At 48.1% G+C, this 25,033-nt stretch overlaps 1 protein-coding gene across 1 annotated transcript in view; it reads right to left on the reverse strand.

Moving 5' to 3' along the window:
- Positions 1-17,028: 17,028 nt before the first annotated feature.
- Positions 17,029-25,033, reverse strand: part of IGDCC3 (immunoglobulin superfamily DCC subclass member 3) — a 70,662-nt gene continuing 62,657 nt past the window's right edge. The window contains exons 12-14 of the mRNA XM_038766990.1: positions 21,862-22,003; positions 20,280-20,469; positions 17,029-18,201 (exon numbers count right to left, since the gene is read on the reverse strand). Coding sequence (XP_038622918.1) covers positions 18,013-18,201; positions 20,280-20,469; positions 21,862-22,003 — 521 coding nt within the window. The 3' untranslated portion in view covers positions 17,029-18,012. The remainder of the gene's footprint in view (positions 18,202-20,279; positions 20,470-21,861; positions 22,004-25,033) is intronic.

Here is a 25,033-nt window from a genome sequence, read left to right on the forward strand (position 1 = left end):
ATGGGGGAGTCAGGATTCAAACCTAGGTCCTTTGACTCCCAGGCCAAATCAATCAATTGTATTTATTGAGCACTTACTGTGTGCAGAGCACTGTACTAAGCGCTTGGGAAGTCCAAGTTGGCAACATAGAGAGACGGTCCCTACCCAACAGTGGGCTCACAGTCTAGAAGGGGGAGACAGAGAACAAAACCAAACATATTAACAAAATAAAATAAATAGAATCAATATGTACAAGTAAAATAAATAAATAAATATGTACAAACATATGCACTGGGGAGGTTACAAGGTGATCAGGTTGTCCCACGGGGGGCTCACAGTCTTCATCCCCATTTTACAGATGAGGGAACTGAGGCACAGAGAAGTGAAGTGACTTGACCAAAGCCACACAGCTGACACGTGGTGGAGCAGGGATTTGAACCCATGATCTCTGACTCCAAATAATAATAATAATAATGGTATTTGTTAAGTGCTTACTATGTGCCGAGCACTGTTCTAAGCGCTGGGGTAAATACAAGGTCATCAGGTTGTCCCACGTGGGGCTCACAGTTATCATCCCCATTGTACAGATGTGGTAACTGAGGCACAGAGAAGTGAAGTGACTTGCCCAAAGTCACACAGCTGACTAGTGGTGGAGCTGGGATTCATGCTCTTTCCACTGAGCCATGCTGCTTCTCATTTATAGCTATATGCACATCATTAACAAAATAGAGTAGTAAATATCTACAAGTAAAACAAATAGAGCATTCACTCATCCATTCAATCATATTTATTGAGCGCTTACTGTGTGCGGAGCACTGGACTAAGCACTTGGGAAGTACAAATCATCAACAGATAGAGACAATCCCTACCCAACAACAGGCTCACAGTCTAAAAGGGGGAGACAGACATAAAAGCAAAACATGTGGACAGGTGTCAAATAGCTATATGCACATCATTAACAAAATAAATAGACTAGTAAATATCTACAAGTAAAATAAATAGAGTATTCATTCATTCAGTCATTTATTGAGCGCTTACTGTGTGCGGAGCACTGGACTAAGTGCTTGGGAAGTACAAATAAGTAGAAGCACTGTGGCTCAGTGGAAAGAGCACGGGCTTGGGAATCAGAGGTCATGGGTTCTAATCCCGACTGTTCTAAGCGCGGGGGGGCATACAACCCCCCTCACCTCTTCCTCTCCACTTTCCTCCCCACCTCCTCCTCCTTACTCTCCATTTCCTCTCCCCCAACTCTTTCTCCTCATTCTACTCCCCATTTCCTCTTTTTCCTCCTCTCCCTCCTCCCCATTTCCTCCCCCCACCTTTCTCCTCATTCTACTCCCCATTTCCTCCTCCCCCTCCTCTTTCTCACTCTCTCATTTCCTCCTTTTCTCTTCTCCCTCATCCCTATTTCTTCCTCCCCCACCTTTCTCCTCATTCTACTTCCCGTTTCCTCCTCTTCCTCCTCCCCATTCCCTTCAACCCTCACGTCTTCTTCCCTCACTCTCCTCCCCATTTCCTCCTCCTCCCACCTCTTTCTCCTCACTCTACTCCCCATTTCCTCCTCTCTCTCCTCCTCATTCCCTCCTCCCCTCACCTCTTCTTCCTCACTCTCCTCCCCATTTCTTCCTCCCCACCTCCTCCTCCTCACTGTCCTTACTCTCCATTTCCTCTCCCCCAACCCTTTCTCCTCATTCTGCTCCCCATTTCCTCCTTTTCCTTCTCTCCCTCCTCCCCATTTCCTCCCCCCACCTCTTGCTCCTCACTCTCCTCCCCATTTCCTCCACCCCTCCTCTTTCTCAGTCTCTCCCCATTTCCTCCTCTTCCTCCTCCCCTCACCTCTTCTTCCTCACTCTCCTCCCCATTTCCTCCTCCCCACCTCTTCCTCACTCTCCTTACCCTCCATTTCCTCTCCCCCCCACCTCTTTCTCCTCACTCTCTCCCCATTTCCTTCCCTCCCTCCTCCCCCTCACTCTCCTCCCCATTTCCTCCGCCTCCCACCTCTTTCCCTCACTCTACTCCCCATTTCCTCCTCTCTCTCCTCCTCATTCCCTCCTCCCCTCACCTCTTCTTCCTCACTTTCCTCCCCATTTCCTCCTCCCCACCTCTTCCTCCTCACTCTCCTTACTCTCCATTTACTCCCCCTACCTCTTTCTCCTCACTCTCCTCATTTCCTCCTCTTCCTCTTCCCCATTTCCTCTTCCCCTCACCTCTTCTTCCTCCCTCTCCTCCCCACCTCTTCCTCCTCACTCTCCTTACTCTCCATTTCCTCCCCCCACCTCTTTCTCCTCACTCTCCCCATTTCCTCCTCTCCCTCTTCCTCATTTCCTCTTCCCCTCACCTCTTCTTCCTCCTGCTCCTCCCCATCTCTTCCTCCTCACTCTCCTTACTCTCCATTTCCTCCTCTCCCTCCTCTTTCTCCTCACTCTCCTCCCCATTTCCTCCTCCCCTCCTCCTCCTACTCACTTTCCTTTCTCTCCACTTCCTCCTCCCCTACCTCTTTCTCCTCATTTCCTCCTCCCTATTTCACTCTCCTCCCCACTTCCTCCTCTCCCTCCTCCCCATTTCCTCCTCCCCATCCCTTCCTCCTCATCTCTTCCTCCTATCCCTTCTTCCCCCAGCTCTTCCACCTCCTCCCCCTTCCCCTACTTCCCCCTTCCTCCTCCTCCCCCAGCCAGTCAGGGTCTCAGGCAGGAGGCCATAATAACACATCCCTCAGTCAATCAATCAGTCAGTCATTCATTCAGTCATATTTATTAAGCACTTACTGTGTGCAAAGCACTGTGCCAAGTGCTTGGGAGAGTACACTACAACAATAGACAAACACATTCTCTGCCCGCAACAAGCTCACAATCAACTAATCAAAAAAATCACTGTACTAAGCGCTTGAGAGACTACCGTACCACAGAGTTGGTGGTCCTGTTCCTTGCACTCAGTGAGAAACAGTGTGGTCTAGTGGAAAGAGCTTGGGAATCAGAAGACCTGGGTTCTAATCACAGCTCCACCACATAGAGAATGTGTCCATTTATTGTTATATTGTACTCTCCCAAGTGCTTAGTACAGTGTTTTCACACATTAAATATGATTCAGCAAATGTCTGCTGTGTGACTTTGGGCAAGGCACTTTACTTAATAATAGTAATAACGATGGCATTTATTAAGCGCTTACTATGTGCAAAGCACTGTTCTAAGCGCTGGGGAGGTTACAAGGTGATCAGGTTGTCCCACGGGAGGGTCACAATCTTATTCCCCATTTTACAGATGAGGTAACTGAGGCACAGAGAAGTGAAGTGACTTGCCCAAAGTCACACAGCTGACAATTGGCAGAGCCGGAATTTGAACCCATGACCTCTGACTCCAAAGCCCTTTCCACTGAGGGGCTCTTTCCACTGAGCCACGCTGCTTCCCTGGGTCTCAGTTCCCTCATCTGTAAAATGGGGATTATGACTGTGAGCCCAACAACCTGACTAGCTTGTATCTACCTCAGCACTTAGCATAGTGGCTGCCACATAATAATAATAATAATAATAATAGTAATAATAATAATAATAATAATATTTGTTAAGTGCCTTCTATATGCAAAGCACTGTTCTAAGTGCTGGGTCAGGGGATACAAGGTTGCCCCACAAGGGGTTCACAGTCTTAATCCCCATTTTACAGATGAGGTAACTGGGGTACAGAGAAGTGAAGTGACTTGCCCAAAGTCACAAAGCTGACAAGTGGGAGAGCCAGGATTAGAACCCATGACCTCTGACTCCCAAGCCATAGTGTGTGCTTAATAAATACCATAAAAAACAATGAGTTTTACAGTCTAGAGGGGAGCTTACAGTCTCAACCCCAAGTGCCCCTTCACACACAAAGAATCCCTGCAAATTCAAACACACACACACACACGCCCTCTGGGCCGGGGAATCGGAGGACCTGAGTTCTAATCCTGCCTCCACCACTCGCTTTCGGTGTGACTGCGGGCAAGCTGCTTTACTTTTTTCTGTGCCTCGGTTTCCATCTCTGTAAAATGAAGATTCAAGACCAGTTTTTCCTCCCCCTCAGACCACGAGTCCTGTGTGGGACTGTGTCCGATCTGCTCGTCTTTCGTGTGCCGCAGTTCTTGGCCTGCAATAAGTGTTTAACAAATACCGCAATTGCTGTAATCAAAGCCCTTCCGCCTCTCACCCACCCAGCTGGGAGGACGGGCCAGAAGGCCTGTAACTCGGAAAAGAATAACTGTTTGCCCGTCTCTAAGAGGACAATCTAATAACCCTTTGTCCTGGAGGCAGGACACCTCTCTGGGCCTCTTACAGCTCGAGGATTCTGGGGTTCTAGAGCCAAGAATCCTTTTTTCAATGTGAATCAGTTAAATCAATCTTACTTATTAAATCAATCCATCAGCGGTATTTATCGACCGCTTACTGTGTGCAGAGCGCTATACTAAACGCTTGGGCGAATACAATATAACGGAGTTAATAGACACGTTCCCTGCCCACCACAAACTTACAAGGCATTATAATAATAATGGCATTTATTAAGCGCTTACTATGAGCAAAGCACTGCTCTAAGCGCTGAGCACTGTTCTAAGGGTATTGAAAGCTTACTGTGTGCAGAGCACGGTACTAAGCGCTTTTTTCCCAGTTTAGTACAATAATAATAATCATCATCATCAATCGTATTTATTGAGCGCTTACTATGTGCAGAACACTGTACTAAGCGCTGTACAAATTGGCAACATATAGAGACAGTCCCTACCCGACAGTGGGCTCACAGTCTAAAAGTAAATAATAAAAAATAATAAAAAATAATAAAATAATAATAATGACATTTATTAAGCTTACTATATGCAAAGCACTGTTCTAAGCGCTGGGGAGGTTACAAGGTGATCAGGTTGTGGGGCTCACAATCTGAACCCCCGTTTTACAGATGAGGCAACTGAGGCCCAGAGAAGTGAAGTGACTTGCCCGAAGTCACACAGCTGACAATTGGCGGGGCCGGGATTCGAACCCATGAACTCTGACTCCAAAGCCCAGGCTTTTTCAAATAAGCCACGGTTAGTACAACAAAAATAAGTGATACAGCAGTGACTTTTGAAAAAAAAGCTGTCACTCCTAAGTTCATAGGAGGGGAATATTTTTCTCCCATGAACGGCAAAGTGGGAGTAAACAGCTGCCAGGCTGGAGTTTTGTATTTTGGGTTTTTTTTCATGGTATTTGTTAAGCGCTTACTATGTGTCAAACACTGTTCTAAATTGGGAAATAGTGGGAAACTCCTCTGTTCTCAAGTTGGGAAATAGGCTGAAAAACCAAGCCAGGCTGTTCATATTCTTTCCTAATAATAATAATAATAATAATCATCGTCATCAATTGTATTTATTGAGCGCTTACTGTGTGCAGAGCACTGTACTAAGCCCTTGGGAAGTACAAGTTGGCAACATATAGAGACAGTCCCTACCCAGCAGTGGGCTCACAGTCTAAAAGGGGGGACAGAGAACAAAACCAAACATACTAACAAAATAAAATAATAATGACAACAGTGGTACTTGTTAAGCGTTTGCTATGGGCTAAGTGCTGTTCTAAGCGCTGGGGTAGATAATAATAATAATGGCATTTGTTAGGTGCTTACTATGTGCCAGGCACTGTACTAAGCACTGGGAAGGATATGAGCAAATCAAGTTGTCCCATGTGGGAATCACGGTACAAGCTAATCAGGTTGGACACAGTCCCTGTCCTACAAGGGGCTCACAGTCTTAATCCCATTTTACAGATGAGGGAACTGAGGCTCGGAGAATGACTTCCCAAGTTCAAGCAGCAGACAGGTGGCAGAGCTGGAATTAAAATAATAATAATAATAATAATGGCTTTTGTTAAGTGCTTACTATGTGCAAAGCACTGTTCAAAGCACTGGGGGGGGATGCAAGGTGATCAGGGTGTCCCACGGGGGATTCCCAGTCTTAACCCTCATTTTACAGATGAGGTAACTGAGGCCCAGAGAAGTGAAGTGACTTGTCCAAAGCCACACAGCTGGCAAGTGGTGGAGCTGGGATTTGAACCCATGACCTCTGACTCCAAAGCCCGGGCTCTTTCCGCTGAGCCCCAAGTGCTTAGCGGAGTGCTCTGTGCACACTAAGTGCTCAGTAAATGCGTTTGACTGACAGGTCTGCCTGCAGGGCCTCCCGGCTCCCAGCGGGCCTCGCTTTGGTTACTTTTGTATTTTACTTTTTTGGTTATATTTATTACTCCATTTATTTATTTATTTTACTTGTACATATCTATTCTATTGATTTTATTTTGTTAGCATATTTGGTTTTGTTCTCTGTCTCCCCCTTCTAGACTGTGAGCCCACTGTTGGGTAGGGACCGTCTCTATATGTTGCCGACTTGGACTTCCCAAGCGCTTAGTCCAGTGCTCTGCACACAGTAAGCGCTCAATAAATACGATTGATTGATCGATTGATTGAAGAAGCCAAGGCTTTTACGGCCAAGAAAGCCGCGTGTTAGTCGAGCATCCGGTTGGCGTAAGCAAAGGACCAAGAGATGCTTTTTCTGGAAATGGAGAGAATCAGTCTCTTCTGCAGGCCGGGTTTTAACGTCTATTCTAGAGCAGAATTAATCTCTGGGCTTTGACTGAACCCTCAATTGCATTTGCCTGTTTTTGCAATCAGGAATTGCAGCAAGAGAGCGGTGACAAGGTCACAGAAGTGGACAAAACACATACAAACACGCACATTGTCTGCTTCTGTTTTGTCAATGAGGAGAACACACGTTGCTCCGGTTGCTGGAAAGATGTTTCCCATCCCAACCCCTTATTCCCCCCAAAGTCTACATTCCTCTGGGGTTATTTTAATCACCCTAACCCGGACTGGGGAATCCGGTGACTCCACTTCGTCGGCGGGAGAAGCATTTTCCTTCTTCTGCCTTTGTCCCCGCAATCTTTGATCCCAGGACAGGAATGTTAACTACATCATTCAGTAAACCGCTAGGGAGAGGTTGATTATCTGGCATTATATTAAATCACTCTGAGCACTCCCTCTGAGTGAAAATAAGTCACCAGTTGTCCAAATTGGCTGAGTTTCATTCCGTAATATTTCATTAGGCCTAATAATTCTCTTGCCAGCACCTGCTGACCGGGGAAAATGGAGAGGGGGCGGAGGAGGAGCGGAAAAGAAGGAAGAAAAGGAAGCAGAGGAGGAGGAGGTTAGAGAGAGATTTTTCCTCTTTCCTCTTCTAGGTGGGATATCAATCAATCAATCGTATTTATTGAGCGCTTACTGTGTGCAGAGCACTGTACTAAGCATTTGGGAAGTACAAGTTGGCAACACATAGAGATAGTCCCTACCCAACAGTGGGCTCACAGTCTAAAAGAGTGGGCTCACAGTCTAAAAGAGTGGGCTCACAGTCTAAAAGACTGTGCAGTTGAGGAGATATTACACTTTGTGATTTATTTCATTCATTCATTCATTCAGTCGTTTTTATTCAGCACTTACTGTGTGCAGAGCACTGTACTAAGCGCTTGGGAAGTCCAAGTTGGCAACATATAGAGACGGTCCCTACCCAACAATGGGCTCACAGTCTAGAAGGGGGAGACAAGACAACAAAACAAAACATGTGGACAGGTGTCAAGTCGTCAGAATAAATAGAGGTAAAGCTAGACGCACATCACTGACTGTACACATTGAATGTATGTATGCATTGACCTGTATATATGTATATATGTTTGTACATATTTATTACTCTATTTATTTATCTATTTATTTTACTTGTACATATCTATTCTATTTATTTTATTTTGTTAGTATGTTTGGTTTTGTTCTCTGTCTCCCCCTTTTAGACTGTGAGCCCACTGTTGGGTAGGGACTGTCTCTATATGTTGCCAAATTGTACTTCCCAAGCGCTTAGTACAGTGCTCTGCACACAGTAAGCGCTCAATAAATACGATTGATGATGATGATTGACAAAATAAATAGAAAACATGTGGACAGGTGTCATCAGAATAATTAGAGGTAAAGCTAGATGCACATCATTGGCAAAATAAATAGAACCGTAAATATGTACAAGTAAAATAGAGTAATAAATCTGTACAAACATATATACAGGTGCTGTGGGGAGGGGAAGGAGGTAGGGTGGCGGCAGGAGGTTCGGAACTGATTCTTCCGGAAGAATTCGTCCATTAAACATCCAAACAGCAGATTCCAACAGTGTAAATCCCTCTAGTACTGGAAAAGAGCGGGGCCTTGAGATTGACAACCTGATGACCTTGTATCTACCCCAGCGCTTAGAACAGGGCTTGGCACATAGTAAGCGCTTAACAATCATTATTATTATTATTATTATATCCTGTATATATATCCTGTATATATGTTTGTACATATTTATTACTCTATTTATTTATTTGTTTGTACATATTTATTCTATTTATTTTACTTTGTTAATATGTTTTGTTGTGTCCTCTGTCTCTGCCTTCTAGACTGTGAGTCCACCGTTGGGTAGGGACCGTCTCTATATGTTGCCAACTTGGACTTCCCAAGCGCCTAGTACAGTGCTCTGCGCACAGTAAGGAATCTCAAGAATGGAAATCAACAGGACCCGGGTTCTAATTCTGGCTCCGCCATTTGTCAGCTGTGTTACCTTGGACAAGTCACTTCATTTTTCCACGCCTCATTCATTCATTCATTCATTCATTCAATCGTATTTATTGAGTGCTTACTGTGTGCAGAGCACTGGACTAAGCGCTTGGGAAGTCCAAGTTGGCAACATAGAGAGACGGTCCCTACCCAACAGTGGGCTCACAGTCTAGAAGACTGCCTCAGTTACCTCATCTGTCAAATGGGGCTGGACGTACTGTGTTCAGCCTGACGCATGGTAAGCGCTTAACAAATACCATTAAAAAAAGGCATCTGAGGAGAGTTTTAACCACATCTCCCCCACTAGCCTGTAAGCTCGTTTTGGGCAGGAAATGCGTCCACTCATTTTGTTGTATTGTACTTTCCCAAGCGCTTAGTATTCTGCACATAGTAAGCGCTCAATAAATACCATGGATTGTTTGATCTCCCTAATGGCTGAAATGGCTCCCCCGGAAAGAACCTCAAGAGCAAGGGCTTGGGAGTCAGAGGTTGTGGGTTCTAATCCCCACTCCACTACTTATCTGCTGTGTGACCTTGGGCAAGCCACATAACTTTTCTGGGCCTCAGTGACCTCGTCTGTAAAATGGGGATGAAGACTGTGAGCCCATTGTGGTACAACCTGATGACCTGGTATCTACCCCAGCTCTTAGAACAGGGATTGGCACATAGTAAGCACCGTGGCTCAATGGAAAGAGCACGGGCTTTGGAGTCAGAGGTCATGGGTTCGAATCCCGACTCCACCACATTTCTGCTGTGAGACCTTGGGCAAGTCACTTAACTTCTCTGAGCCTCAGTTACCTCATCTGTAAAATGGGGATTAAGACTGTGAGCCCCACGTGGGACAACTTAATCACCTTGTATCCCCCCCAGCGCTTAGAACAGTGCTCTGCACATAGTAAGCGCTTAACAAATGCCATCATTATTATTATTAACAATCATTATTATTATTATTATTATATCCTGTATATATATCCTGTATATATGTTTGTACATATTTATTACTCTATTTATTTATTTATTTTATTTGTACATATTTATTCTATTTATTTTACTTTGTTAATATATTTTGTTTCGTTCTCTGTCTCCACCTTCTAGACTGTGAGTCTACTGTTGAGTAGGGGCTGTCTCTATATGTTGCCAACTTGGACTTCCCAAGCGCTTCGTCCAGTGCTCTGCACACAGTAAGCGCTCAATAAATACAATTGATTGATTGATTGATGGAAAGTAGGACTATAATAGGACATTCAGAGGACAGGAAGCACCCATCTCACCGTGGAAAGGACTGCTCCTTTAAGATCGGATTTATTACATAATTAACCCTGACCCGGGGTTCAAAGGGAGGGAATAGTTGGGAATAAATCAGTGGTCTGGTCTGGTCACTTCAAAAGGACAAAAAGCCAGGCCGGAAGACTGCACGCTGTTTCTGGGAATAAATTGGAACGGGATGGGCAATTTAGGGAAAGGAGAGAACTTCAGGGTAGAGAGAAATTAAGGACCTAGGGTCCATTCCACGCTCAGTATATGAATCATTTCTCCCTCCTTAGCGAGACTCCTTTCTTGTGAGTTTGGTGGAAACGACGCTGAAAACTGGATACCCGCCCCAAATCTCTTCCAGAAATAAGCCCTGCCTCCAGAAGAAAGAAAATAATGAGAAAATAGAAAATAATAAGCCAGGCAGCGTGGCTTAGTGGATAGAGCACCTGCCTGGGAGTCAGGGGGACCTGGGTTCTAATTGCACTCCACCACTTGTCTGCTGTGTGACCTCAGTCAAGTCACTTCGTCTCTCCGTGCCTCGGTTACCTCATCTGTAAAATGGGGGTGAAGACTGTGAATTCCACGTGGGACGTGGACTTATTACTCTATTTATTTTACTGGTACATATTTACTATTCTATTTCTTTTGTTAATGATGGGTGTTTAGCTTTAATTCTATTTGTTCTGACGACTTGACACCTGTCCACATGTTGTGTTTTGTTGTCTGTCTCCCCCCTTCTAGACTGTGAGCCCGCTGTTGGGTAGGGACCGTCTCTATATGTTGCCAACTTGGACTTCCCAAGCGCTTAGTACAGTGCTCTGCACACAGTAAGCGCTCAATAAATACGATTTAATGAATGAATGAATTTATTACTCTATTTTCTTTGTACATATTTATTCTATTTATTTTATTTTGTTAATATGTTTTGTTTTGTTCTCTGTCTCCCCCTTCTAGACTGGGAGCCCGTTGTTGGGTAGGGACCTTCTCTATATGTGTCCAACTTGGACTTCCCAAGCGCTTAGTCCAGTGCTCCGCACACAGTAAGCGCTCAATAAATACGATTTAATGAATGAATGAATTTATTACTCTATTTTCTTTGTACATATTTATTCTATTTATTTTATTTTGTTAATATGGTTTTTTTTTGTTCTCTGTCTCCCCCTTCTAGACTGTGAGCCCACTGTTGGGTAGGGACTGCCTCTAGATGTTGTCAACTTGGACTTCCCAAGCGCTTAGTCCAGTGCTCTGCACACAGTAAGCACTCAATAAATACGACTGATTGATTGATTGATGGAAAGTAGGAATATAATAGGACATTCAGAGGACAGAAATGTGTCCAACCTGATTATCTTGTATCTAACCCAGCACTTAGTACAGTGCCCGGTGTGTAGTAAGTGCTGAACAGACACCAGAAAAAACTACTACGGCTACTGATAATGATGGTATTCGTTAAATGTGAAGTCAGAAGCAAAATGACCTAGTGGTTAAAGCACGAGCCTGGGACTCAAAGGACCTGGGTTCTAATCCTGATTCCGCCACTTGACTGCTGAGTGACCGTGGGCAGGTCACTTCACTTCTCTATGCCTCAGTTTCCTCCACTGTAAAATGGGGATTCAACACCTGTTCTCCCCCTACTTAACGATAATAATAATGATGGTATTTGTTAAGCACTTACTATCTTCTAGACTGTGAGCCCACTGTTAGGTAGGGACCGTCTCTATATGTTGCCAACTTGGACTTTCCAAGCGCTTAGTCCAGTGCTCTGCACACAGTAAGCGCTCAATAAATACGATTGAATGAATGAATGAATGTGCAGAGCACTGTTCTAAGCGCTGAGGAAGGTGATCAGGTTGTCCCACATGGGGCTCACAGTCTTCATCCCCATTTTACAGATGAGGGAAATGAGGCCCAGAGAATCAATCAGTCATATTTATTGAGCACTTACTGTGTGCAGAGCACTGTACTAAGCGCTTGGGAAGTACAAGTTGGCAACATATAGAGACAGTCCCTACCCAACAGTGGGCTCACAGGCTAGGAGGGGGAGACAGAGAACAAAATCAAACATACTAACAAAATAAAATAAATAGAATAGGTATGTACAAGTAAAATCAATCAATCAATCAATCAGTATTTATTGAGCGCTTACTGTGTGCAGAGCACTGTACTAAGCGCTTGGGAAGTACAAGTTGGCAACATATAGAGACAGTCCCTACCCAACAGTGGGCTCACAGTCTAAAAGATAGATATAAGCTAATCAGGTTGGACACAGTCCCTGTCCCACGTGGGGCTTGGAGTCCCACAGAATTCCCAGCCCGGGGGTCTTGGAATTCTGGATCCGAGGAGTCGCCAGGTGGGGGAGAGGGGGGAGCTGGAGGGGAAAACTGGCGGGATGTCAGAGTCCTCTCCCTCTGTCAAAGCCGGTGTTCAGGAACTGAATCCCAGTCTTCCCAGCGACCCACCTGCCGGAGATAATTAGCTTTGGCGCTTGGAAGATCCGCACTGGGAAAGCCATCTCAGGCTGATTGCTTCCCAAATGAGAGAACAGCTGGGGAGTGGGGGGGAACCCACCACAGCCTGAGGTTGCTTTCTGATATGGATCCCATAATAATAACAATAATAACAAAAATAACATGCATAATACAATTTGTTCAGCATCTAGTATGTGCCGGGCGCTGGGGTAGATACAAAATAATCAGGGAGCTCACAATCTATTTGGGAGGAAGAATGGGTTGTTTCTTTTAAAAAATTGCATTCCCTAAGTGCCTACTATGTGTCAAAAACACTGTTTTAAGTGCTGGGGTAGAAACAAGTGAATTAGGTTGGACGCGGTCCCTGTTCCACATGGAACTCACAGTCTAAGTAAGAGGGAGAACAGGAAAACTGAGGTCCAGAGAAGTGAAGGGACTTACCCGAAAGTCACACAGGAAGCACCGGGCAGAGCAGGGATTAGAACCCAGGTCCTCTGACTCCCAATCCCGGGGTCTTTCCACTGAGCCATGCTGCTTCTCTGTGTGGCTTTGGAGTCAGAGGTCATGGGTTCAAATCCCCGCTCTGCCAATTGTCAGCTGTGAGACTTTGGGCAAGTCACTTAACTTCTCTGTCCCTCAGTTATCTCATCTGTAAAATGGGGATTAAACCTGTGAGCCCCCCTTGGGACAACCTGATCACCTTGTAACCTCCCCAGCACTTAGAACAGTGCTTTGCACATAGTAAGCACTTAATAAATGCCATTATTATTATTATTACCAAGCACTGTACTAAGCACTGGGGTGCATACAAACAAATGGGATCAGATCCAGTCCCTTTTCCACATGGGGCTTACAGTCTCAACCCCCATTTTCCAGAGGAGGTCACTGAGGCCCACAGAACTGAAGTGACTCGCCTAAGATCACAGAGCAGACACGTGGCAGAGTGAGGATTAGAACCCAGGTCCCTTCTGACTCCCTTGTATCCTGTCCCTCCCAGGCCACAGGGCTATTTTGGGGGCCTCGGGAGTGTTTTTTAAGCATCCCACCAGTCTCCCCCTCCGGTCTCTGCGGGGCAGCATCTGGAAGCAATCTCCGGCCTCTGGAGCATTTTGTCTAATTGGGGAGGTGTAATTATCCATTTTAGCCTAGTTACAATCATTTGCCCAATTTGCCATCTCTTGATTGCTCCTGGCTCTGGTGCCCGCTCCGCTCCATCCCGGCCCCAGAAGAGCACTCCCTCTGCCCCCCGAGAAGTGAAGTGACTCACCCAAAGTCACACAGCTGAAAATTGGCAGAGCCGGGATTTGAACCCATGACCTCTGACTCCAAAGCCCGGGCTCTTTCCACTGAGCCATGCTGCTTCCCATACAACAGACCACCACTCTCCCCACTTTCAAAGCCTTACTAAAATCACATGCAGAGAAGCAGCGTGGCTCAGTGGAAAGAGCCCGGGCTTTGGAGTCAGAGGTCATGGGTTCAAATCCCTACTCTGCCAATTTTCAGCTGTGTGACTTTGGGTGAGTCCACTTCTCTGGGCCTCAGTTCCCTCTTCTGTAAAATGGGGATTAAGATTGTGAGCCCCCCATGGGACAACCTGATCACCTTGTAACCTCCCCGGTGCTTAGAACGGTGCTTTGCACATAGTAAGCGCTTAATAAGTGCCATTGTTATTATTATTACCACTTGTGTGACTTTGGGCAAGTCACTTAATTTCTCTGGGCCTCAGTTCCCTCATCTGTAAAATGGGGATTAAGACTGTGAGCCTCCTGTGGGACAACCTTATCACCATGTAACCTCCCCAGCGCTTAGAACAGTGCTTTGCACATAGTAAGCACTTAATAAATTAGCGCTTTTAGACTGTGAGCCCACTGTTGGGTAGGAACTGTCTCTATATGTTGCCAATTTGTACTTCCCAAGCGCTTAGTACAGTGCTCTGCACACAGTAAGCGCTCAATAAATATGATTGATGATGATCAATGCTATCATTATTATTATTATTATCTCCAACAGGCCTTCCTTGTCTAGGCCGTGATTTCAGCGCTTAGAACAGCGCCTGGCACGTAGTAAGTGCTTCACAGATACCATAGTTATTATTATTCCCCTACTAGCTCTCCCTAGCAGCGTGATCTAGTGGACAGAGCACGGGCTTGGGAGTCTGAAGGACCTGGGTTCTAAACCCTGCTTCACCACACGTCTGGTCTGCGACCTTGGGCAAGTCACTTCACTTCCCTGGGCCTCAGTTACCTCATCTGAAAAATGGGGATTAAGACCGTGAGCCCCATGTGGGACGGGGACGGCATAGAACCTGCTTAACATCATCATCATCATTACCAATCGTATTTATTGAGCGCTTACTGTGTGCAGAGCACTGTACTAAGCGCTTGGGAAGTACAAATTGGCAACATATAGGGACAGTAACTACCCAACAGTGGGTTCAGAACAGTACTTGGCATATAGTAAACGCTTAACAACTACCATAACTAATATTATTATTATTATTACAGATCCGGTCACTTCCCTCTCCGCTGCCCGCTTCTCCCACACACCCGCTCGCCTGCTGTGTGAATTTGGGCAAGTCACGTCACCGCTTTGTGCCTCAGTTTTCCCCTCTATAAAATGGGCATTGAAGACCCCTTCTTCCTCCCCTTTAGACTCCGAACCCCATCAAGGATTAAGCAGCTGGTTACTACTTGGCACCTAGTATGCGCTTATGATAAGTACCGTAATTATTATTATTCGCAAAGGAGAATCACAGCGTTACTGTTTGGGGATCATTTTTTATTGCCAATTTTTAAACTTCAGGCCTGTTAGGGTGGAGAGAAGGAGACAGCGGAATAGTGGGAGGAGAGAGGAAGGGGGGCTCAGATGGCCTCATCGGGGTGGGGAGATGTTGGGAGTTTTTCATCAGCCCCCAAAATTTGTAGAGGGGACCTAGAAGGGTTGACTAGCCCACACCTGGGGACACCGAGGAAATGGCTACTGGTCACCGACCCCGCGTTTGACCCTTAGCTGGATATTTAGTGACCCTCCAAAATGAGGGGAGGGATGTTGTGGAGGGTGGGGGGCTCCACAGCGTCTCTGCAGAAGGGACAGACCACGCAGTGTTTGCTCCCAGGGTCACGGGCTGGGACCACCAAGGCTTCAGAGGAAGGAGTCAACCTGCAGAGAACCACTCACTTGGGCAAAGATCCCAATCGGGGTCCCAGGAAATACGGATTGCGAAGCGGGGTGAGGGGGCGAGGGCAAGAACCACCGTCGTTTTCCAACTGCCCCCCACCTCCCTCCGGTTGTTGGGTAGGGACCGTCTCTATATGTTGCCGACTTGTACTTCCCAAGCGCTCAGTACAAGTGCTCTGCACACAGTCAGCGCTCAGTAAATACGATTGAATGAACGATTTGGCGGGGCGAGGGCACGGTGCTAAACAGTCTGACCTCTCTCGTTTATCATTCTTACGGAAAGGGTCGTCGTTTTTTAATGCTTTTTCATTTAACCAAAAATAGCTGTCTCCCCCTCATTTCTTTCCATTAAGAAACTGAAAACAAAAGAATCCATCAAATGAAAACTGCAAATGCACGGTATAAAAATAGCTTCAGACGAATATCTGGGGAGGCCCCAGGCTGCGGGAGGGCAAGCCAGGTTTCCCTCCACCCGTGCCCCGTCCCTTCAGCGCTGTCGCCTGGGGTTGGGGTGGGATGGGGGCGGTGGGAGCTCAAGGATGCACGCACACGCCACAAACACGATATATTCCGGTGAGGCGAACCCAGCCCCGCTCCTGGATTCCCAACCATGCTCCACTGGGATTGGGCAGGGGGGCGTGGGTGGACAGCAGTGTGGTCTTCCAGAAGGGGACACTCAGTCTAGCCCCGGGTCACCCTCCTTCCACACCCATGGGGGAAAGTGAGGCAACCCACCTCCAATTCCGGGCAGCCAGTGGGTAATGCATCTGAGGGAAACGGGGGGTCAGGGGAGCAGGGCCTTAAATGTGGGTATTTCAGGGATCTGGGGACGGGGAAAGACACGTCTTTTTTTCTTTTTTCGATTAAATAAAGAAAAATATGTTTTATGAGGGGCAAGGGATCTCTGAGAGGCAGCTGGCCAGGCCCCTCTTCTCCAAACTGGCTGAGAAGAGGATGGGGGTCACTCCCCGCTGTCCCCGACTCCAGCACTGTCAGATTCCCCTGACTCTGGGCCCCCCTCAGCTTCTCCCTGGATTCCCGGAGGGTCATCAGGGGCGGATCTCCCACCCCTCAGGGCAGAGGGGCTTCCAGAGAGACCCTCCCAGCCTCCCACTGGGGTGGACGAGGAGTGAGCGCGGGTGGGGAAGGGGACAATTTGGCTCACTGGTGGGTGAGGGGATCTCCGTCCCAACTCTTGGTCAGTCTAACTTGGCTGAAGTGGGTAACATGTCGTTTCCACTGGGAGCATCAGGGCAGGAACACGGTTAGGTCCCGGCCCGCCGGACTGAGGAGGCCAGGCCAGGGTCCTCATGGCCTCCCGGGAGCCACTCGGAGTGGAAGGGTTGACCCCTCGCCACGTGCCAGGGGAGTCCTCTGACCCAGGGCCCAGTGGTCAAAGTCGGGGGAAAGGGAGGGCTGAGGGTGGAGGAGAGGGGAGAGAAGGGAGGAGAGACGAGTGGGAGAAGAGCAGAAAAGGAGGGAAGAAGAAGATGAGGGAGGAAGAGAGAGGAAGGAGAAGGGAGACTGAGGAAGGGGGAGAGGAGGGAAGAGAGAAGAGGAGAGAAGGGAGGGGAAGGAAATCCAATAATGCCAACACACGAAGGAAGAGAGGAGGGTGGCGAGGTAGGGTTTGGCTTTCGGCATTTTGGAAGTGCTTCACATCCGAATGAGGATGAGGACGAAACGAAACCTACAGAGACAACATGGCGCCCCCGGCGCCCCGGGCCGGGGACCTGAGGTAGGATGGACCGAGTGCGAGACTCTGAGGGGGCGGAGGGGGGCACGGCCGGGGAGAAGGAGGAGGACCTGCGGGACAGGGGGGAGAGGGTGGGGATGAGGGGCCTCATCCGCCACCCCCAGGCAGACATTCATTCCGGCTGAGGTAGGTGCTGAGCCCACCGCGGGCAGGGCTGGGGTCGGCCCCGAGGGGCAGTTCGATGCCCGCGCAAGGGCTTCTGGATACTCTGGGTGGGCGAAAAAGTCAGACAGTGGGAAAAGCATCCTGAGAAATCAAGAAGGTGGGCAGAGCCGCTGGCAGAGGGAAGCAGGCCCCAACAGCCAGCAGCATGGGAATCACGTCAGGAGCCACCTCCATCCAAACAGTTCCTTCTTCTTCTTTTTCTTCGTCTTCTATAATCTGGGTGGCAGCGACCCAGGGGAGTGGCTTGGGCCCTCCAATCTGTCCTTGGAAGCCCTCTCTCCCAGCCCAGAATCTCCCCCATCCTGTGACCCCAAGAGGAGAAGGAATTCTCCCCGGGGTCAGTCTGGAAGAAGGGCTGAGGAGGCGTCCTGCCACTCCCGAAGTCCGGATCGCGGAGCCGCCAAAATGATGATATCAATAATGATAACGAATGAGATTGGAAAAATCCTTGACTTGACCTGAGATTGAAGAATCACCTTAGCGAGTGCCAGACACAGCCCAGACCCCACAGGGCGCTTAGAAGGGGATTTGGCCCGGAGGCTTTCCGGATACGTCCCGGATCCCATTCCCCAGGAAGTCCCTGGTAGGGGTGTCCTCACCAGGCCCGCTATCCTTCACTGGCGGGACTGGGGCCGGGGCTCCGAGATGAGTCCGTCCTTAGTGCTGGGGACCCCCCGATCCCGGGGATGTTTGGGTCCGGGGTCTCGGGCCTCCTCTCCTCGAGGAAGCTGAACTCGTCCGGTGGGAGGGTGGCCATCTGGGTCTCGTTGCACGACTCGGGCAGCCCGGGGTCCGGCTGAGGGGGCAGATGGCCAGTCAGAGGTTAGAACCCCATTCCCCTCCCTTCACCCCCGTCGGTAATAATAACAATGATAATAATTACAGTATTTGTTAAGCTCTTACTGTGTGCCAAGCATTATTACTCTATTTATTTTACTTGTACATATTTACTATTCGATTTATTTTGTTAATGATGTGCATCTACCTTTACTTCTATACTTCTTTACTTCTACCTTTTATTCTGATAATAATAATAATGATGGCATTTGTTAAGCGCTTACTATGTGCAAAGCACTGTTCTAAGCACTGGGGAGGTAACAAGGTGATCAGGTTGTCCCACGGGGGGCTCACAGTCTTAATTCTCATTTTACAGATGGGGTAACCGAGGCCCAGAGAAGTTAAGTGACTTGCCCAAAGTCCCACAGCTGACAATTGGCAGAGCCGGGATTTGAACCCATGACCTCTGACTCCAAAGCCCGGGCTCTTTCCACTGAGCAACACTGCTTCTGATGACTTGACACCCATCCATGTGTTTTGTTTTGTTGTCCGTCTCCCCCTTCTAGACCGCGAGCCTGTTGTTGGGTAGGGACCGTCCCTACCTGTTGCCGACTTGGACTCCCCAAGCGCTTAGTCCAGTGATCTGCACACAGTAAGCGCTCAATAAATACGATTGAATGAATGAATGAATGAATGAATGGGACGGATGCAAGCAGATCAGGTTGGACGCGCTCCCCGTTCCCCTGGGGCTCGCAGTCTCAATCCCCATTTTACAGATGAGGTCACTGAGGCACAGAGAAGTTAACTCTCTGTTAGCCGGCCCAAGGGCACACAGCGGACAAGTGGGGGACGGGGATTAGAACCCATGACCTTCTGACACCCGTGCCCGTGCTCTAAAGGTAGGCACCAAAGTAAGTCGGAGAGTGAAATCCCTTGCCCGGACTCCAGCCAACACTGCCCACTCCTCCACGGACCCCAGAGAGGGGACAGGATAAACTGGGAAATTCCTCAGGCCCCGGCCTGCCTGTCTTTCCTCTCTTACTTCCATGTCACCCCCGCCCGGACAAATGGGAATGTCTCCCCATGCAGGCCTGGGCTGAGATTCCAGTGAATCCGAACTACTAAGTCACGTTTCGTTAACGATCCCAGCTCTGCCACTTGTCAGCTGTGTGACTTTGGGCAGGTCACTTTGCTTCTCTGGGCCTCAGTTCCCTCATCTGGAAAATGGGGACTAAGACTGTGAGCCCCCCGTGGGACAACCTGATCACCTCGTATCTACCCCAGCGCTTAGAACGGTGCTTTGCACGTAGTAAGCGCTTAACAAAAGAAGGCCTTTCCAGACTGAACCCCCTCCTTCCTCTCCCCCTCTCCCCCGCCTTACCTCCTTCCCCTCCCCACAGCACCTGTATATATGTATATACATTTGCACGCATTTATTTATTTCTTTATCTTTGAATAATTTATTTATTTATAAATAATTTATTTGTTATTTATTTATTTATTTATAAATAATTTATTTACTTATTTTACTTGTACATATTTATTCTATTTATTTTATTTTGTAAATACGTTTTGTTTTGTTCTCTGTCTCCCCCTTCTAGACTGTGAGCCCGCTGTTGGGTAGGGACCGTCTCTAGATGTTGCCAACTTGGACTTCCCAAGCGCTTAGTCCGGTGCCCTGCACACAGTAAGCGCTCAATAAATACGACTCATTCATTCATTCATTCATTCAATCGTATTTATTGAGCGCTTACTGTGTGCAGAGCACCGTACTAAGCGCTTGGGAGGGACAAGTTGGCAACATATGGAGACGGTCCCTACCCAACAGTGAGCTCACAGTCCCACGTGGGGCTCCCGGTCTTTATCCCCGTTTTCCAGACGAGGGAACTGAGGCCCAGAGAAGTGAAGTGGCTTGTCCGAAGTCACCCAGCTGGCAAGTGGCGATTAATGTGTACGAGTAAAATAAACACATAAATAGAGTAATAAATAGGTACAGACATATATACAGGTGCTGTGGGGAGGGGAAGGAGGTAAGGTGGCGGGGATGGGGAGGGGGGTCCCTTGGCGGTTCAGTTGGGACCACGGGGGCAGTTTTACCGGGAACGCCTTATCCGCCGGCGGCACGGCCTGGGATGGGAGGAACAGCTGCTCCAGCTCGTTGGGGTCCAGGCACTTGTCATTCCCACCCAGCTCTTCCCGGATCACGGCCGGGACCCTCGGGTCCCTCTGGCTCCCGGGAATCTGCGGCGCGGACAGCTGCTCTTGGGCCGCCTGGCAGACGAGGAGCCTGAGGACGAGGCGGGTGGGGGGGGGACGGAGGGTGGCAGGGACAGGCAGGGGTGGGATGGAATTTATTGAGCGCTCACCATTTGCCGTGCACGCTCGACGAAGCGCTTTTTCCTTCGTCCAGTCGTATTTATTGAGCGCTTATTATATAATATTATGTAATTATTATTATAAAAAAAGATAGCATTTATTAAGTGCTTACTATGTGCAAAGCACTCTACTAAGCGCTGGGGTGGATGCAAGTACTAGTTTCTGACATATAGTAAACACTTAACAAAGACTTGGCAAAGACCGTAATTATTATAAAAAAAGATAGCATTTATTAAGCGCTTACTATGTGCAAAGCACCGTCCTAAGCACTGCGGAGGTTACAAGGTGATCAGGTGGTCCCACAGGGGGCTCACAGTCTTCATCCCCATTTTACAGTTGAGGGAACTGAGGCCCAGAGAAGTGACTTGCCCAAAGTCACCCAGCTGACAATTGGCAGAGCCGGGATTTGAACCCATGACCTCCGACTCCAAAGCCCGGGTTCTTTCCGCTGGGCCACGCCGCTTCTCTTCTAAGCAGATCGGGTTGGACACAGTCTCTGTCCCACTTAGGGCTTACAGTCGCGATCCCCATTTGACAGATGAGGTAACTGAGGCACGGAGAAGTGCAGTAACTTAGCCAGGGTCGCCCAGCAGACAAGCGGTGGCCCCAGGATTAGAACCCAGGCCCGTGCTCTAGCCACATTTGTCTACCAACTCTGTTACACTGCTCCGAGCCCTTAATCCAGTGCTCTGTAATAATAATAATGGCATTTATTAAGCGCTTACTGTGTGCACAGCACTGTTCTAAGCGCTGGAGGGGCTGCAAGGTGATCAGGTTGTCCCACGTGGGGCTCACAGTCTTCATCCCCATTTGACAGATGAGGTCACTGAGTCCCAGAGAAGTGAAGTGACTTGCCCGAAGTCACACAGCTGGAAAGTGGGGGAGCCGGGTTTCGAACCCATGACCTCTGACTCCAAAGCCCGGGCTCTTTCCACTGAGCCCCGCTGCTTCTCCAATTCTGTACACGGAAAGCTGTACACGGTAAGTGCTCCAGATATATATATATATATATATATATATATATATATACGTTTGTACATATTTATTATTCTATTTATTTATTTTACTTGTACCTATCTATTCTATTTATTTCATTTTGTTAGTGTGTTTAGTTTCGTTCTCCGTCTCCCCCTTTTAGACTGTGAGCCCACCGTTGGGTAGGGACTGTCTCTATATGTTGCCAACTTGGGCTTCCCAAGCGCTTAGTACAGTGCTCCGCGCACAGTAAGCGCTCAATAAATACGATTGAGGATGACGATGATGGTGATGATGGTTCCCCAGCCCACACCCCAAGGCCCCTCACCTGCCGCGGTAGCCGAAGACGAGGAAGAGCGCGCAGAAGACGATGCAGGCGATGCCAATGTGGATGCCCACGATGAGGCCCGTGGCCGCGGAAGCCTTGCTGCCCCGCTCCTCCGTCAGGCAGTCACACGGCGGGTTGGGCGCTGAAACAATCAATCAATCAATCAATTGTATTTATTGAGCGCTTACTGTGTGCAGAGCACTGTACTAAGCGCTTGGGAAGTACAAGCTGGCAACATATAGAAACAGTCCCTACCTAACAGTGGCCCACCCTACCTCCATCCCCTCCCCACAGCACTTGTATATATTTGTACAGATGTATTACTCTATTTATTTTACTTGTCCGTATTTACTACTCTATTTTATTAATGATGTGCATATAGCTCTAATTCTGTTTATTCTGACGGTTTTGACGCCTGTCTACATGTTTTGTTGTCCGTCTCCCCCTTCTAGACCGTGAGCCCATTTTTGGGTAGGGACCGTCTCTATCATCATCATCATCAATTGTATTTATTGAGCGCTTACTATGTGCAGAGCACTGTACTAAGCACTTGGGAAGTACAAATTGGCAACATATAGAGACGGTCCCTACCCAACAGTGGGCTCACAGTCTAAAAGGGGGAGACAGAGAACAAAACCAAACATACTAACAAAATATAATGAATAGAATAGATAGGTCCAAGTACAATAAATAAATAAATAAATAAATAAATAAATAAATAAATAGAGTAATAAATATGTACAAACAAGCAGCGGGGCGGGGGCTTGTCCAGTCGGGAAACTGAGGCCCTCTCCTTCCCCAAGCCCAGTGCCCTCAGGGGGCCCGCTTAGCTAGAGGGGCATCTGAATGCCCCGAGGCCGACGCTCCTCCCGTCAGCTGCCAGTGCTCGTGGGCAGACCTGGGCACAGTGGAGCAGGGTCTGCCCGCCCATTGTAATTATTGAGCACTTATGGCGAGCAGAACACTGTACTAAGTGCTGGGGAGAGTCCGACACAACAGTGACGACGATGGGGGTAATTGCTAAGCGCTTACTATGGGTCAAGCACTGTTCTAAGCACTGGGGTGATAATAATTTGGGTATTTGGTAAGCGATTACTATGTGCCAAGCACTGTTCTAAGCACTGGGGTGATAATAATTTGGGTATCTGGTGAGCGCTTACTATGTGCCAAGCACTGTTCCTAAGCACTGGGGTGATAATAATTTGGGTATGTGGTAAGCGCTTACTATGTGCCAAGCACTGTTCTAAACACTGGGGTGATAATTATTTGGGTATTTGGTAAGCGCTTACTATGTGCCAAGCACTGTTCCTAAGCACTGGGGTGATAATAATTTGGGTATCTGGTAAGCGCTTCCTATGTGCCAAGCACTGTTCCTAAGCACTGGGATGATAATAATTTGGGTATTTGGTAAGCGCTTACTATGTGTCAAGCACTGTTCTAAGCACTGGGGTGATAATAATTTGGGTATCTGGTAAGCACTTACTATGTGCCAATCACTGTTCTAAGCACTGGGGTGATAATAATTTGGGTATCTGGTAAGCGCTTACTATGTGCCAAGCACTGTTCCTAAGCACTGGGGTGATAATAATTTGGGTATTTGGTAAGCGCTTAATATGTGCCAAGCACTGTTCTAAGCACTGGGGTGAGAATAATTTGGGTATTTGGTAAGCGCTTAATATGTGCCAAGCACTGTTCTAAGCACTGGGGTGATAATAATTTGGGTATCTGGTAAGCGCTTACTATGTGCCAAGCACTCTTCTAAGCACCGGGGTGAGAATAATTTGGGTATTTGGTAAGCGCTTACTATGTGTCAAGCACCATTCTAAGCCCTGGGGTGATAATAATTTGGGTATCTGTTAAGCGCTTACTATGTGCCAAGCACTGTTCTAAGCACTGGGGTGAGAATAATTTGCGTATTTGGTAAGCGCTTACTATGTGCCAAGCACTGTTCTAAGCACTGGGGTGATAATAATTTGGGTATTTGGTAAGCGCTTACTATGTGCCAAGCACTGTTCTAAGCGCTGGGGAGGATACAAGGTGATCAGGTTGTCCCACGGGGGGCTCCCAGTCTTCATCCCCATTTTCCAGATGAGGAAACTGAGGCCCAGAGAAGTGAAGTGACTTGCCCAAAGTCACCCAGCTGGCAAGCGGCGGAGCCGGGATTTGAACCCACGACCTCCGACTCCAAAGCCCGGGCTCTTTCCGCTGAGCCGCGCTGCTTCCCCAGGTACAAGCTAATCGGATTGAACACACGAGGGACAACCTGATCACCTTGTAACCTCCCCAGTGCTTAGAACAGTGCTTTGCACATAGTAAGCGCTTAATAAATGCCGTCATTATTACTATTATTATTATTATTAACACCGTCTCTGTCCCACTTGGGCTCACAGTCTCCATCCCCATTTTACAGCTGAGGGAACCGAAGTGACTCGCCCTACGTCACCCAGCGGACGAGTGGCGGAGCCAGGATTAGAACTCAGGTCCTTCCGACTCCCGGGCCTGGGCTCTTTCCACCAGGCCACGCGGACACAGTCCCTACCCACAACGAGCTTACCTTTTAGACTGTGAGCCCAGTTGGGTAGGGACTGTCTCTATATGTTGCCAATTTGTACTTCCCAAGCGCTTAGTACAGTGCTCTGCACATAGTAAGTGCTCAATAAATACGATTGATGATGATGATAAGCTGGGTGCCCGGGTCGGATCTGGTTGAGGCCCGACCGGGGCAGGATTAGAACCCAGAACTCCACTCCCCGCACTCCCGGGCTGGATTCTCCTTCTGCTGCTCCTCTTTTTAGAGAAGCAGCGTTGCCCTAGTGGATGGAGCTAAGCAATTAGTACAGTACTCGGCATACGGTAAGTGCTCAATAAATACGATTGAACGAACGAACCTGAGAGTCGGAAGGACCTGGGTTCTAATCCCGGCTCTGCCACCGGTCTGCTGCGGGACCTTGGGCAAGTCACGTCACCTCTCTGTGCTTCAGTTCCCTCATCTGTGAGCCCCACGTGGGACACGGACCGTGTCCAACCTGTTTAGCTTATATTCATTTAATCGTATTTATTGAGCACCAGCTGTGTGCGGAGCACTGTACTAAGCGCTTGGGAGGTACAAGTTGGCAACATATAGCGACGGCCCCTACCAACAGTGGGCTCACAGTCTCTATCCACCCCAGCG

The sequence above is a fragment of the Tachyglossus aculeatus genome, chromosome 26 (assembly GCF_015852505.1).
Source record: "Tachyglossus aculeatus isolate mTacAcu1 chromosome 26, mTacAcu1.pri, whole genome shotgun sequence".
NCBI classification, from domain to species: domain Eukaryota; kingdom Metazoa; phylum Chordata; class Mammalia; order Monotremata; family Tachyglossidae; genus Tachyglossus; species Tachyglossus aculeatus.